Source organism: Pezoporus flaviventris, unplaced genomic scaffold, assembly GCF_033815535.1.
Source record: "Pezoporus flaviventris isolate CSIRO_AGI_PZ_B2104156 unplaced genomic scaffold, CSIRO_AGI_Pfla_v1 ptg000213l, whole genome shotgun sequence".
In the NCBI taxonomy this organism is placed as follows: domain Eukaryota; kingdom Metazoa; phylum Chordata; class Aves; order Psittaciformes; family Psittacidae; genus Pezoporus; species Pezoporus flaviventris.
In genome coordinates this window covers 12,743,314-12,759,200 of record NW_026892761.1, presented here as the reverse complement: position 1 = coordinate 12,759,200, position 15,887 = coordinate 12,743,314, and the positions used below count along the sequence as shown (strand labels likewise).

Genomic DNA, 15,887 nt, shown 5'->3' with positions numbered 1-15,887 from the left:
CAGTGGTGCAGTAGATCCATGTCCTGGTTTCAGGTCAGCCCCATGCTGCTGTCCTCCTCCTGCGCTGTGGGAGGAGCTGTGGTCATGGGCACCCTGCTCAAATGCTGTCCCCAAACCAGGGGGAAGGCAGGGAAGGGACCAGGCAGTAGAAAGTGATCCCCGTGTGGAGCCGTGGCCCTGTCCCCCCGTGGCACAGCCTCTGCGGAGGAGCAGAGTGGGGCAGGATCAGCCCCAGCTCCCATCCCACAGATGGCAGCACGTGGAATTGCAGAGGAGTGGGTAAAGCACCGCGATGCCCAAAGAACCACCTGCGAGCCCAGCCAGGAACACGTTTCCAGTTCAGGATGGAAACCAACCCCCAAGATAGCCCCAACCCCACTGGTTTCTCGGGTTGGGGCCCCACCACCCCAGTGCTCCCCGAGTGCAGCCCCACACCAAGGCCAGTCAGTAGAAACCTTTATTAAACAGGAAGCTCAGAGCAACACAAGCTTGTTAAAAGGCAGTAAAAGTGAAAGTGCGTCTCCAGCCCGGCCCCCGGGGGGGGCCCAGGACCCTCCTCTCCTACCTCCACCTCTCCGAGCCCCAGTGGGCAGCAGATGGGGAGACAGAGCCCAGCGGCTGCACAGCTGTTTGGGGAGGGGAGGAAAAGCCTGAAGCCACTGTTGGGTCCTCACACGCAGACATGCACCATCCCCTCCAGGACCCACACATGGTCCTGGGGCCACCAGCCCCATCCAGCCCTGCCCCTGCTCCCATAGCCCCCACAATGGCCTCAGCCTCTGCCCCAATCTGGCTGCAAGCAAAACCAGGACGTGCAAGTGAAGCCCAAGTGGGACCCTCCATGTCCCCCCCCCCACTAGCAGCGTCCCCCTGCTCCCTCCTGTCTGTTCCCCATGTCCTGGGGATGCTTCCACATGCCATAAATAATAAATAAATACCCCACACTCAGCCAGGGTGTGGGAGGCCCCCCGTGCAGGGGGAACACAGCCCCAACCCAGCACCCCCACATCTCCACCACCCACTTCCCAACACAACAACACCTCTCGGCACCCCCACCCTGCTGCAGGCCCCCCCCTCCCCCCCTTGGGAAATTAAATGCTGTCCCTAGGGGACAATAATAAATTAATCAAATCTATACACAAGACTGCTTAAAGCTCGATAATGGGCAAAGGAGGGGGCACCCCCATCACCAAGAACCTTGTGGGGGGTCCTCTGAGATGGTACCCCCGCTCTGGCATCCTCCTTGCAGGGCAGGAGCCAGGGATGTTGCCGGACCCCGCCAGGCTGGGGGGGCTGGAGGGCGAAGAAGAAAGTGTTGCAAAAAGGGATGGGGAGAGGAGCTGCGGGGAGGGGGGGAAGCTCAGGGTGACCCCCCTGCACCCTGCAGCTTCCCTCAGAAGTCCAAGGGCGTGAAGTCCTCAAAGTCACAGTCAAAGAGCTCGCTGATGCCCTCTCCCTCCTGCAGCCCGAAGTGATAGTCCTGATCCTGGTTGATGAACTCATCCGCCAGGAATTCCGGGAAGACCTCCCTGCTCTGGTCCAGCAGCACGTCCATGGAGGCCAATGGTGAGAGGCCCGGCTCCTCTGCGGGGCACTTGCTGGTCCCTGGCAGCAGTGTTTCTAAGGGATGGAAAGCAACCGTCAATCCCACAACAGACAAAAAAAAACAAAAGAGGCATTTTTGGCTATGCAGAATCTGCCTTCCCACAACCCTGCTGGGCTCAGGTGGCTGAGCATCACCCCAGCTTGTGCTGATGGCAGAGGGACTCATGACTACAAACACAGGAGAGGCCACAACCAGAGCCAGCAGCATCCCTGTCCCCAGCTCCCTCCTGTCCCTGAACCAGGCACCCACCTTGCTCTCCAGACAGCAGCGGCAAGTTCATGTCCTGGGCAGGATGCAGGAGAGGGGAGGCTCTGGGCTGTGGGTGGCTGGGAGCCGACTCCTCTGCAGGGGCTTTGAAGGGGCTCTTGACAGGGCTGCAGACACCTGAGCTGTCCTCGGGGCAGAGGAAGACATCGATGGGGCCCTGAGTGCTTCGCAAGGATACCTGGAAAGCCTGAGGAAAGGGGAGAGGAGTGAGACCAGGAGGCACAAGGATGCCTGGGGAGCCTGGGCTGTGCAGACACAGGGTGGCCCCAGCTCACCTCCGCTGGGTCTGAGACCTGCAGCTGGGTCTCTGCGGGGGCTTTGATAACCATCACCATTTGCTCCGAGGGGTCCACAATGCTGCGGAGGTCCTGGCAGGTCACATAGGCTGCGGTGTGGCAGGTCAAGGAGCAGACACGGGGTGCTATGAACCATGCTGTGACCCAGCCGGGTCCCCTCCCCGCCAGCCCCATCCCATCCCGCACAAAGGATATTGCTGGTTGGCGGGGTCCTCAGTGAGCAGGCGCAGCTGCACTGAGCACGTCTGGATGAGCTCGTCCAGCTGCCGCTCCGCCACCTGCAGCTCCCGCAGCTCCTGCTCCAGCCGCCGGTGCCGGACCGGGGCGCCCACCGCAGCCTGGCTGCCCCTGCAGAGCACCACGGGCATCAGCACCCAAACCTACAGCTCCCTCTGCCCCGCACCGCGACTGACCCCATCCCACACACAGGGAATCAGCCTCGCAGGGGCTTCTTTATAGGGCACAGCCCTGGGGTCCCTCCCCTGAGCCTGGACACAGCCTCCACTCCCCAGACTGGCACAGGGAGCTGGAGGGCGATTGACAGCCAGCACAGGAGTACTGATGGTGCTCAGAAGCCATCTGCAGTGGAGCACAGCCCTCACCCAGACCACATGAAGTGGCTCCTCAGCCACCACTTGAACACCAAGGAAGGCTCTCTCCACCCCAAGCCTGGCCCAGGGAGCTCCCCCATCCCAAGGGACAACCAGGCACAGCCCCACAAGCCCAGCCCAGGGACGTACAGCCACTGGATGTTGTTCTTGGATTTCTTGGTGATGAGCTGGATGCCCTCCAGGACGTTGGTGATGTCGTAGATACGCCTCTTCTGCACCTTCAGGACCTCGGCAGCCCAGTTGAGGTCCACAACGCCGTCAGGGGACTGGCTCAGCAGCTCCAGGAAGCGCTTGGTGGTGAGGTTCAGCGAGGTTTCATAGCGGGACTTCTCCCCAGGAGACTTTGCCCCTGCCAGCCACCGGGGACAAGCGTGGTTTAGCCAGAAGGGAAACCCAAAACATCCCCCATGCTCACAGGTTCCCCATGGACCAGGACCAACACCCTGAAACCATCTGCTTTCTCTGAGCAATGGGCTAAGCTCCCCACATCCTCCATGGGAAGGATGCTGCAGGACCCAGCACAGGCTTTGACACTCGTGCTCAGCTGTGATCACAAGCTCCGCTGTGACACCAAGGTACCAGGGCTCGGGGAGGGGGAAGATGATGGAGGGACAACCTGGGTTGGCTGGGGAGGTCAGAGGGAGCAGAGCCGGTACCTCTGATGGGGTTCCTGGGCTTGCCCCGGCCCACTGGCAGGCTCTCCGCTATGTACTGATGATCCGTCTCCAAGTTCAGCTTCCTCTTCACCTGCAAGCGATGGGGCTCATTGGGGGCGCAGCCACCACCCCCCAGGAAGCCCTCCCCGGGGGTGCAGAGCCCCGCTGCCGGTAGAAGCGGGGTCAGAGGAGCGGCTCCACCGCTGACACATACACAGTGGGGCCGCGGCCCCGCCACGCTGCGGGGAGCGCCCCAAAGCAGGCAGGGACAGAGCCCGGACTAGCGGGGCGACTTCCGGAGCGGCCGCGCTCGGCAGGTGCGCTGCGTGGCACGGCACGGGGCACGGCACGGCACGCTGTGGCACGGTAGAGGGCACGGCACAGCAAGGTGCGGAGCAGGGAGCAGCACTGCCCGGCGTGCCACGGCACAGCCCGGCCCAGTATGCAGCCCGACCCGACGCGACCCAGTATCTCGGGGCACAGCCCCGCCGTAGCCCGCAGAGTCCCGGTCTCCGCAGCCCCCTTCCCATCCCGATCCCCGTCCCGGTGGTTACCGGCGGGCGGCCCAGCACCGGCCGGCGCGGCACGGCTCCGGGCTCGGCGGGCTGCGGTGTAGCGAAGAGCAAGACCTGGTCGGTATCGGGGTGTCCTCCGCCGCCCGCGGGATCGTCAGCGGCGGCGGAGACGATGAGGAGGTGCGGGGAGGAGCTGCCCAGCAGCGCCGCCAACCCCGCCGCGCCGCCGCCCGCCGCCGCCATGGCTCACATGGCCACCGGGGCGACGGGCGGCGGGGCGGGGAAGGCGCTTGTAGGGTCACGGCCCATGACCGGGCAGCGAGAACCGCTCCCACCGCCCGTATTGTTCGCTACGACCGGCTCCGGCGCGCCTTCTTTGCGCGCCAAATCCTTTTTGCCGCGAAAGCGGCGCGAGCCTCCCCGCCACCAGCCTCATTGGCTGCCACCAACACGGGGAACCGCGGTAGGGGGAGCGGAGGAGCCGTCTCATTGGTCAGTGACGGGCGGTGCCGCACGCTTATTGGTTGAGGGTGGACAGGCGGCCAATCAGCGGCGTCGAGGGGGTGCGGAGCGGGGACAGTGGGGCGCCGTTCCCCCCCTTTCACCGCCCCACTGTCCCCCGCAGGGAATTCCAGCTCCAAAGCATCCCTATCCCAACATCCAGGTCCTCCCCGGTGTTCCACATTGGAGGAGGAAAGCACTGGCACACACCCAGGAGCCAAGTTCACATCACCCATGGAATCTGCCTTGGAGCAGGATGCTCCATGAAGGGTGCTGGGAATCTTGCACTGGGATGGAAGTGATACTGTATTAAAGTATTTTGGGGTGAAGAGATGAGTTCAGTGCTGGCCCATCGCCCCTCTTCCAAATTCACCCCGAGACTGGATGAGGTTTTGGAACCTGGGATTGCTCAAGGGGTCTGGCTCACACAGAAAGATTGGGAATACTCCAGTCTGCTCTGTTGTAGGGATGATTCATGGCATTTTCAGCTTCCATACACCCAACAGCTGCGGATCTCAGTTTCCTCAGCACTAGATGATAACCCCTGTAGGGCTAGAGGCAAAATCCGCACTTGACCGTGTCAGCAGCTATCTCTGGTGGCGGGACGGTGAGGCCAGGGGTGAGGCTGGGGCAGAGGAGATGGCAGCCACCACGCTGAGGGAGATGATAGTTCATCCACCCATGAGACACAGCACAGGCAGCTCCCACCGGCAGCGTGCGGGATGCTGATAACCCTCCTGCTGCATGAGGAGGCAAAATATAAAGGAATAATAATATATATCCATAAAACCCCCATATTTAAAGATGAGGCCTTTCCCAGGGCACAGAGATGTTGTAGCTCACAGCCAGGCACCCACCCCGTGCCCCCCATGAGCTGCCTTACATGTCCCGGGGGGAGCCCTGACTGCCACTGGGCATGGCTGTGAGCCTGTGGTGGCCCCCACCCTGCTGCTGATCCCAACGTGCCTGGGATGCAGGAGATGGGTGTTTTTCCCACCAGTGCGTGGGATGCAGGAGGCATCTGAAGCGATGAGTTAACTTCTGTGCAGCGGAGCAGATCCTGACACGCTGTGCCCCTGCACTGGCCAAACAGGTTTCAGGCTTTAAAGGATTTTATGCTGGATACTTTGGCAGTGGCTGCAATTCCCCTGCAGGGCAGCCAGCATGGAGCAGTGCTGTGATTTCATAGAGTCCTTGGGAAGGGACCTTAAAGCTCACCCAGTTCCAATTCCTGCCACAGGCAAGGACCCCTTCCACTAGAGCAGCTTGCTCCAAGTCCCTGTGTCCAACCTGGCCTTGAACACTGCCAGGGATGGGGCAGCCACAGCTTCTCTGGGCACCCTGTGCCAGCGCCTCAGCACCCTCACAGGGAAGAGCTTCTGCCTAAGAGCTCATCTCAATCTCCCCCCCTGGTAGGTTAAAGCCTGTCCTGTCCCTACAGGCCCTTGTCCAAAGCCCCTCTCCAGGTTTCCTGTCAGCCCCTTTAGGCACTAGTAACACCCGTAACACGCTGCATGTCCATGACCAATCACTTCACCTCCCTGTGCCTCATTTCTTCATCCATAAAGAGCAAATAGAAACACTGCCACGCTTAAAGCAAATGAACACAGTTAATTAACACCTGGTCCTGCTGTTATCCCGGGGCCGCTCTCCCGAGCCCTTGCACTCCAATTCCATCATTGCTGTGAAGAACAAGCAACAGTGTGAGCACACAGTTCATATTGCTCCATCTGGGAAGAGGGAAAGGCAGCCCCGGGATGGCCGTGGTGCTCTCCCTGTCCCCGGGGGAGCCTCAGCCAGGCGCTTCCCGGGATGCTGTGGGCTTTGGGACACAGCTGCTGCACCAGCTGCTCCTTCGGGCTCACAAAGGCCGGGCCCCCCCAGCCCAGTTCATGCGGGGGGTATTCAGTGGGAGCAGGCGGAGCTCTGCCTCCCTCTCCTCTCCTCTCCTCCAAGCAGGGCTGTTGGTGCTGGCGCTGAAGGAGAGCAGGCGCCAGGACAAATGAAAGGCAAATGCGGGTGCGAGAGGGAAGGGCCGGGGCTTTCCTTGCATGCATATGAGGGAAGGCAGACGAATCCCGGCTCCTGCACAGCTGTAGCCTCCTCCCGGCCTAACCAGCCCTGCTGAAGGGACGTGCCCCCAAGATGAGCTGTCTGGTGGGTGCTGCACAGAGATAAAGTCCTGTCTCGACGGCCCCACTGGGTCACAGAGAGGGTCAGGAAGCTGTTCATAGCTTTGTACCCCAGACAGATTCACCCGGCAGCAGGCACTGAGTTTGGGTGGGTTTTAGCTGCCTTGCAGTCGGGACTGGCTCTTGCCAAGGGTTATCAGCTGGGCCCTGTGCTGAAGGAAAAGCTCAGACCAGGGCTGCAGATAGAGCCAGAGCTGGCATCTACATTGTTAAATCATCTCCTGGCAGTGGGAGCAGGCAGGAGGTGAGCTCGAGGATGCACACACATCCCTGTGCTCAGTTAACCTCAGCATGCAGATGTGCCAGGAGCACCTTTACTGTCCTTGTCACCTATAGTGTGGTCCTGCTTTCAGCAGCTCCCACATGGACTGTGCCGTGTGAAGGGAAGCACAACATCCCCCCAGCTCTTCCCCTGTGGCAGGGGGTTGGACCTGGATGATCTTTAAGGTCCCTTCCAACCCAAACCAGTCTGTGGTCTGCCCCCAAGCCCCAAGGATGACAGTCCCCCAGTGTGTCCCTGCAGCTCAGATCCTTCTCCAGCTACCACTGGTGCAGCAGGTAGAGCTGATGCTGCGGGCAGAGTAGCACTGGCTGTTGCCTACACACTGACAAGAGAGCACAACTGATGCCAACAATGCACTCTGTGTGTGTCTTCTCTACATATAGGAGTAGTAGCATGTAATAACTAAGCATTACTTCACGTATCTTAGCTTAATGATAATGACAGCAAAAAAAAAGACAAAAAATGAGGGGTTTATTATTATGCCTCCTCTTCTGCATGTTTTAAACCCAAAACCTGAACCATGGCTACAAGCATCCTGATCATTACAAGTTACCCGAGTTTATTGTTTTATTCTATCCTGTCAGAAAATCAAGGCCTGGATTACATGGCAATCATGGACATAAAACATACACCAAAAGCAGAGGGAACAGTGCTTGTGTTACATACCATTTCACTTGTTTTCTACTCATCACCAGTCTCATGAGGAAATGAGATAGACAAAAGAGAAGAAGTTCCCTCCTCCAACAATCAGGTCTGAACACACAGATCAGACAGTCAAGATTAGCACCCCTAAAGCACTAACAGTGGCCAGCAGGCATTAGGCTGGGGAGCATTACACCTCATTTCCTCTCCTCCCTTATCTGCTCATTTCAAAATCAGCATCAGAAAATGGGACACATTCTGCCCAGGTTGCCATGATCCAGGAAGACAAACACAGGCTGACAAATAGGAAACAGCACTCGGCTCGGGCGGGAGCCAAGGTCGCGTTTGTGTTGACACAGTGAAAATGGGTTGGAGTCACAGCAGCTTCTCCTGTGTGAGATCTGTAGGGAGTTCTGGTCACCCCAGCACCACCAACCAAATGTGACAGCACCTGGCTGGCTGCAGAGCTCAGCGTGCCACCGGGACCCTCTGCAGTCACTCGGGCTCCCCATGGGTGCCTGGTTCACTCTGCTTCAGCAGCTGGAGATCATCCCACACTCCTACCCCAACCCAGCTGGGTTTAAAGCCCAGCTTGAACTACTCTACCAGGGCAAGAAGGGCTTGCATAATGGATATGAAAGTCTTCTGCAGCCTCTCCACCCTGGCTGCTCTGAGCAGGGCTGGTGATTACCCAGGCACAGACACCCTGCGACCACAGGTTCATACCTCCGTGTGTGCTTCCCTGTGGCACTCATTGCACAAGCAGAGGTTTTTCCTTCACAAATCTCCTTCCCCTTCACTGAAAGGATCAAAGAGAGTCCAGCAGACCTGAGCTAAACCAAATGTTACCCCCCTCCCCCCCCATTTCATTTTCCCCTTTGTTAAATAATGCAGTTGTCCCGGAAAGGGTCCTGACAGCCAGCCCTGGCACACAAGCTGTCCTCCAAAGAGCAGGGAAGCACAGTGGGAATGCTGGGGCAGCATGCAGCCACAGTAAATAACCCTGAGCTGTTTTGTTCCTTCAGCAAATAAATGATTAATAGCTCAGTGCAGTCACTCTGCTATTCACTCTGAGAACTTTTGATCAGTTTGATTCATTAACCTTTAAAACTGCCTCAAAGAGAGGATGCAAATCCAAAGGAGAAGCATCAGTTTAAAATGAACACTTGAATTTTATCCAATAATCTTCACTTTAGACAAGTATTGAGATGCTTTGCTCCTCTTTAGAGGCTCTGAGCATTGCACAGTCAGGTGTCAAGAAATAACAAGGGAGAATAAAGTTGATGTAGATAAACAAACCTATTGCATCTTAACATTCCAGCCCGAAGAGGGCTGGGGGCAGAAAATGGCACATTGTGGTTCTGCAGCATCTGGCTGATTTGCAGGTGGCTTCCAACTGTCTCTTTCTTCTTTTGGTTTTAATGCTGCTAAAAAAGGGACACAACCAGGGGACTCCAAGCCCCACACAAAGCACTGGGGGGAGGGCAGGCAGTGGAACTTCTGTATCCGAAAAGTCTGTCTCAGACAAATTACTTCTAGTTCACTTCCTTACTACACGCCCGCATTGTTCCAACACCTTGGTAGCATAAGGGGTTCATCCCCAGCTATCTGGTCCCAGAACCAGCAATGCAGACTAATGCCATTAAAGAACTGTTCCAATTACTTCCCTGGGGAATGAAGTGACTTGCAGCTTAACGTCCTGCCCCAGCACAGCAGGAAAACCAACCGTCCACAAAGGCGCTGCTAATGGCTCTGCTGCTCCACGGACCTGCTCTGGGATGAGCCGCAGTTTGTCTTCCAGGGCCAGCAGCTGCTTCCTGGAGCACAAGTACAGATGGTTGGAGGCTCAGGCACAATTTGCTTTGAGAGTGAGGTTGGGGGATAGATTCCCCAAGAGAAAAAGAGGGTTTTGAACACGGACAACTGACAGCCACTGCTGCCAGGTGGATACCAGAAACTTGCTATGGGCTTGTTTGTACTTTCTAGAGTGGACAGAGCTACTACGTAGTGTAAAAAGAACAGGATAAGCCACTTGCCCTTCCTGTGGCCAGAAAAGTGCTTCCCAAGCAGCCACATGGCTGCAGTGGTAGAACTACTTAGCAGAGGAAAATGATTTTGCCTCTAAGGGACTCACAAGTGTTTTTCAGAGGCAGGAATGACAGCTGTACATTAAAGAGGTTAAACCCTCCTTCCAGCCACACACTCACACAACCAGCCTGCACCATCTCCTGCTACAGTAATTACACACGCTGAAGGATTTGGGAGCCTAAATAGTTGTAGGGAGAAATTCTCAAGCCATAGCTGTCAGATCATGGAAGAGTTCTTTGAAATCCCACCACAGCTTATAGGAATTGGCAATATCAGAACACTGACATTCTCATTTGGGACAATATTGAGGCTTCTGACATAAAAAGAGAGCGCTGCACTGTGCTGCTTCAGACACCCAGAGTGGTGCGAAGAAAGATAGGATGTTAGGCTGTATATAAGGCAGAAGTTCTTCCCTGTGAGGGTGCCGAGGTGCTGGCACAGGGTGCCCAGAGGAGTTGTGGCTGCCCCATCCCTGGTAGAGTTCAAAGCCAGGTTGGACACAGGGGCTTGGAGCAAGCTGCTCTAGTGGAAGGTGTCCCTGCCCGTGGCAGGGGTTGGAACTGGGTGAACTTTAAGGTCCCTTCCAACCCAAACCATTCCATGATTCCATGTTTATAAAGAAATCAGACCTTCAGTTTCAGTACTTTTTCTGGACTTGAATCTTTAAGCTTATCTACACCAAGCAAACTATCCAACTACAATGCAACAAACCCAGTTCCTAATGTAAGCTTTCTATTATTATAAGCTTTCTATTGCTTTCCTGGGGTCTAGCTTAAATGCAGGTAAGTGTTCAAGTGCTCAGCACGGGGCATAAAAGCAAGTGAAGTTAAAAGTTGAAGATGCCCCAGACAGTTGTTAGGGCAAACACTATCTTGTCTTTTGGGCACCAAGCACATCATGAGCACAAAGTAGCTTCCGTCTCTACACTGTGAGATCTCACAGTGGATGTAGCTGGGACTCAGGGTTAGGTTCAGCTCAAGAAGACTCTACTCCTACTCCAGCTGAGCCATTCAGGATGCAATTCAATCTCAAACATCATAGCACCAGGCAACAGGAAGGGGAATATTTCAACTTCTCTCTTGCTGACACAGAGAGTGGAAAAAACAGAGAGCAAAGCAGCATTCAGAATAGATGTAACAGTAATAAAAGGGCTTAGGACAAGGAAAAATGACTTAAGAGGAAATGGAAAAGTTTCCACTCAGAAGCTACCTGAACTTAAAAGGTATCATTTCAGTCACACCACTGAACACAACCAATTGCTACAGCCTGGAGGGTACAGAGACTGCAAAAGATGATGAACAGCATCAGTGGGATGATGAAATGCCGTGGCCAGGTCAGGATGGAAAAGCGGATGGGTAGGGAGACAGCAAACAAAACAGTCCTGGCTGAGCCAAGGGAATGGTTGGCACAGGGAACTTAGTGCTCTCTTAGAAATACCACCACAAACCCTCAGTGCATTAGGAGTTATTTTAATGTACATTATTGAGTGAATAGTTTAGTGTTATATGGCAGAGCAATGCTCTGCACTAACAGTTTTAGTGTATTCATTGTAATAGCTTTTGTCCTTTCCCAGCTATCTGGCTGATCTCCTGTTCCAGCCCTGTGTGTGCTGTGCTACTCCTGGGGCTCAGCAGGGTATTTTGACAAGGAAGATTCACTCATCTATTCACTCGTGGACTCAACAAACTACAGGTACGTTCAAGTTTGATTACCACTAACATGTGCCACTGCTGGGGAGGGCAGATTCTGGCCCTACAAGAAACCCATGTGCTTATCTTCCACCTAAAGAAAAGTGCTGTTGCAAGTGTTGCTCACTCATACATGTGAAGCACCAGGGTGCTATCTGAGGTGTGCAATGGGCTCCAGCCTGTTTCCAGAGCAGCCCGAGTTGTGTAACTGTTCTTGGTATTTAGTTCAAGCAGCTCTTAAAAACTTTACCAATAAGTTTCAAATAATGACAGGGTATTAATTAGTGCATTTGCAGAGGGACAGATTCAGCCCAAGTGCATGAAACAAACCAAACAAAAGTAATCTTTCCAAGCCCCACTTCCCAGGCTCGTACCAGACAACGTTAACAGTTTTATTCCTCCAAAATCTTAATGTCTCCCTGAGGGCAAACTGCAGAAAAACCCTCTTAAGAAGCACACATTGTCCTTGGATTAGCTTAAACAAGACTGCCAGTCAGCCACAGAAATCAAGAAATGATAGTTTTGCTTTGAGATGTGAGCAGGTCCCTGCCCCCCTCCCACTATGGGGAGCACAGTGAGCAGTCAGATGATCCCAGAATGGTTTTTCATGGTTAGACATACTGTCAGGCTGTTATTTTGTAAGTATATTTAGTCTCTTAAAAAAGCCCCAAAGCTATTCTTGTGGGGAAAATAAGGCCTCTCTTAAAAAAGACTGCACCAAGTTTCTGGAGGGCATTTACTCGCTCTAAACAGAGCCAAGAAAAGTCTGATCAGAACACTTTGGCCAGGATACAACAGGCAACTCTGCTTAATAGCTGTTAGTTTAACTAAATCACCAGTCAGGAGCAACAGAAGAACCTTTTCCCTTAGCTGCCAGAAGGTGCCATCCCATTCAGAGATGTTTTACAATGACCCACCTACTTGTCTGTCCTTTTGTTATAAATGAGGAAGTCAGAGATGTCGTGCCATGTGTTGCTATCGTCATACAGGTAGGTCATGGAGGACTGCAGGGAGGGCTGCAGGGTGTGCCGGTGATACTCGAAGAGCCACAGAACTGTGCCCCAGATTAGAGCAGCAACAAGTGGAAATGGATCCTGCTTTGGCTGTGGGATATAGCCCTTTTCCACTGCCAGCCGAGACAGGCCAAACAGGATCCGGGACAGAAGGTACATGATGATCTGCATGAGAGAAAACCCAAACATCATGAGGTAAGCACCCTGAGCAGGACACTGGCCAGGCTGAGTGATGTTGAAGCGATAAGGCTGTTAAGAGGGGTGGAAACAGTTTACCCAGCTTAAAGGCAAACATGTTGTAGGTTCATGTATCAAGCAATCTTTCTAGTAGGAGATGTCTCTGTCCTCCAAATCCTACTTCTCTGCCTGGGCTCTAATTTAGTAATAGATAAGTTACACTTCATACATCTTTGCAGTTGCACAACTTCTGTCCTTGATCAGTTGTTACCTCAGATGCTGCTGCTGATGTAACAATCACAGAGCAGCTATGGTCACCTCTCAGGCAGGGACAAACTCAGAAGTGTGGACAGATCCTAAACCCCGGCCTGACTGATCCTCCTGCAGGGCACTGCATAAGTAAAACACTTGATTAAGCTACATCTGTGTGTTTTACTGACTGATAAACCTGTGACTGTGCCAACAACCAGCTTTCAATCAAACATCCCCTGAGCAGCTTTTGTTTAACTATGCTAGTGTAGCTCAGGAACTGACTGTGCTCTGGACCTGCAGCATTCACAGTAAAGGGCTTAGCCTGTGAGTAGGCAGAGCAGGAGCACACACAGTTGGTTACCACAGCCCAGATGACGGGGAGGGGGGGGAAACCAACAGCTCTGGATTGTGTGCCTGTCTGCCTTCCTAGGCTTACAAGTGCAGCTCTAGAGGTAAAGCTGGGCTTTTAGTGCTCACATTGCATACACCTTCCACAGAGACACACAACCACCTCTACAACTGGAGTGTAAAGCAGCCAAAACAAGAACCTGTGTGAAGAGGAATGTGGTAAAAGAGTAACTCTACACTGTAAGAGCCCCTGACGCATGGCAGGCTACAGCAGTCACTTCCTGGCACATGACCATCCATCTCTTGGGGCTTTTGGGCAAGGAAACTTTGAACCAACACATTTACCTGGCTGTTGATGGGGTTGTTGTCACCAAACACGAGCCAACCCCCAATGCAGGCTGCAAAGAAGGAATGAAATGGGATTTTCTTCCCCTGCAGTCGGGACTGCAACGCCATCAGCCCCTTGTAGGTGAACACAAAATATGCCAAGTTCCGGGAATGAGTGTACGTAGCCTGAGCAATCGCCTTCAATTTTTCTCTTAAACTGAAGGAAAGAAACAGACAATTAGGAGGGCACAAAGGCAGGACCACTGCAGCCCCCCAGCCTGGACACTGCCCCTCTGACAGGGACTGACAGCGCGGGCACCCCATAGAACATCTGGTGAGGGAGCAGAAACCCCTTCACCTCTGGCTCATTCATCAGAGTAGAGCCGACTTAGACCATGACTGTGCTGCTAATTCTATGACTAGAAATACAGCAAATTCATAAAATACATAGGAATTAATCAGAATACAGCTCTGCTTAGACTGTGACGGTGCTTCTGTCCAATTCCATGACTAGTTAAGCAGCCTTTTCTTTGATTACTGCCTAGGTGTAAACTTCTGGCATAAGTGGGGAAAACCAAAACATGCACTGCTGTGGTTTGGCTTCCCTTATTAGAGCTGACAGCAGATTGTTGCTGTTTGCATCTGCTAATTTCTCTTCTGTCCACTGGTTCTCATCAACCATACTATTAGTGGCTCACTGCATGTATTTGGTGTGTATACGAGCTGCCCTGCTTAGCTGTCAGAACAACAGACTAAGAACATGGCTCATGCATCTTTCTGCTGTTTAAGCCCTTATGAAGCATGAAAAATTGAAAGTTTGGATGAAAGCATTCTAAGCAGTAATACAAAAGCACAGAACTAGGGTCATACCTTCCACTCTTGAACAGGAAAGTCATCACCAGGGCATGTGGGGCACGAACTTTTGCTCCATAACTGCAAAAGCAAATACATATATCAGCATTTTTGCATTATAGAACCCCAGACTGGTTTGAGTTGAGAGGCTCTTAAAGCTCATCCAGTTCCAACCCCTGCCACGGGCAGGGACCCCTTCCACTAGAGCAGCTTGCTCCAAGCCCCTGTGTCCAACCTGCCCTTGAACACTGCCAGGGATGGGGCAGCCACAGCTTCTCTGGGCACCCTGTGCCAGCGCCTCAGCACCCTCACAGGGAAGAGCTTCTGCCTAAGAGCTCATCTCAGTCTCCCCTCTGGCAGGTTAAAGCCATTCCCCTTGGCCTGTCCCTACAGGCCCTTGTCCAAAGCCCCTCTCCAGCTTTCCTGCAGCCCCTTTAGGCACTGGAGCTGCTCTAAGGTCTCCCCTTCAGGAGCCTTCTCTTCTCCAGACTGCCCCAGCCCAGCTCTCTCAGCCTGGCTCCAGAGCAGAGCTGCTCCAGCCCTTGCAGCATCTCCGTGGCCTCCTCTGGCCTTGCTCCAACAGCTCCAGGTCCCTCTTGTGCTGTTGCCCCAGAGCTGGATCAGGGCTGCACGGGGGGTCTCCCCAGAGCAGAGCAGAGGGGCAGGATCCCCTCCCTGAGCTGCTGCTCACGCTCTGGGGGTGCAGCCTAGCACAAGTTCATGTTCAGTTTCTCACTGACCAGACCGCAATGCTATGATTGTATTTCTATTCCACTGACAGCCAAAAGACGCTACCTAAGCTGTTACATGTCACTTCTGAGGCAGCCCAGACGCAGCAGCACTCCCAACCCCAGGCCCTGTGTAGCCACGGGCATACACAGAACACATTCGGGTATACCGGGTCCTTAGGGGACCCTAAAACCATTTGAAACCCCACTTATGTGGAAGGGAGACGGAAACGCTTCTCCCGAAACTCCTCTACAGGAGCACCGGCCTCCTGACAGATGAGGAGAGCGCAAAGCGGCCCTCGAGGCCCTGAGAGAACCGAGACATCCCCCACCGGTCCTGGCACCTTCCCCGCCCCCGCCCCGCCGCACTCACACGGCGCCGTTGCGGAAGCCCTTGATGACGGCGAGCGCGGCGCGATACCGGCGCTGCTGCAGGAGCGCGTTGGCGGCGCGGAGCAGGGCGCGGAGCGGATCCCCGCCGCCGGCCATGACGGCCCTCCCGCCACCACCGGCCGCCGCTGTCACGGCGGGCAGGCTTCCGGGAGCGAGGCCCTGCCCGCTGCGCCCATAGGCTGCTTGGGCTGTCCTTCAGCTCCGTTAGCCAATAACCGGTGTAACATTAACCGCTCATTGGTGGAGAGTGTTTGTCAAGCAGCCAATGGGGAATGCGCCAAGCGTCCCGCCCACCCGCCCCGCTGAGGGAAGCGGCGCGGGCGGGTGCGGGCCATGGGGTTGTGTCCTTCCCGCGGCACGGGAGCGCGGCGGTGGCAGCTCCGCGGGGGCTCGCAGGCTCCGCGCCGAGAGCAGGATGGCTGCGGCAGCGGGGCTCGTCCCGCGCGTCCCCC

At 54.8% G+C, this 15,887-nt stretch overlaps 2 protein-coding genes and 1 long non-coding RNA gene across 3 annotated transcripts; all 3 read right to left on the bottom strand.

Moving 5' to 3' along the window:
- Positions 1 to 442: 442 nt before the first annotated feature.
- On the bottom strand, positions 443 to 848 carry LOC133262458 (uncharacterized). The gene is made up of 2 exons (XR_009741318.1): positions 607 to 848; positions 443 to 571 (listed from the first exon to the last, which is right to left on the bottom strand). It is a non-coding gene; the product is annotated as an uncharacterized LOC133262458 (long non-coding RNA).
- Positions 849 to 853: 5 nt separating this feature from the next.
- Positions 854 to 4,534, bottom strand: E2F1 (E2F transcription factor 1). Its single transcript, XM_061441653.1, has 7 exons — positions 3,991 to 4,534; positions 3,437 to 3,527; positions 2,910 to 3,129; positions 2,365 to 2,517; positions 2,149 to 2,263; positions 1,856 to 2,060; positions 854 to 1,620 (listed from the first exon to the last, which is right to left on the bottom strand). Exons 1-7 carry the CDS (start codon positions 4,192 to 4,194, stop codon positions 1,394 to 1,396), a joined length of 1,215 nt encoding a protein of 404 aa, XP_061297637.1. The 5' UTR covers positions 4,195 to 4,534; the 3' UTR covers positions 854 to 1,393.
- Positions 4,535 to 11,107: 6,573 nt separating this feature from the next.
- On the bottom strand, positions 11,108 to 15,562 carry PXMP4 (peroxisomal membrane protein 4). Its single transcript, XM_061442025.1, has 4 exons — positions 15,416 to 15,562; positions 14,333 to 14,395; positions 13,481 to 13,679; positions 11,108 to 12,523 (listed from the first exon to the last, which is right to left on the bottom strand). Exons 1-4 carry the CDS (start codon positions 15,529 to 15,531, stop codon positions 12,263 to 12,265), a joined length of 639 nt encoding a protein of 212 aa, XP_061298009.1. The 5' UTR covers positions 15,532 to 15,562; the 3' UTR covers positions 11,108 to 12,262.
- Between the last annotated feature and the right edge of the window lie 325 nt (positions 15,563 to 15,887).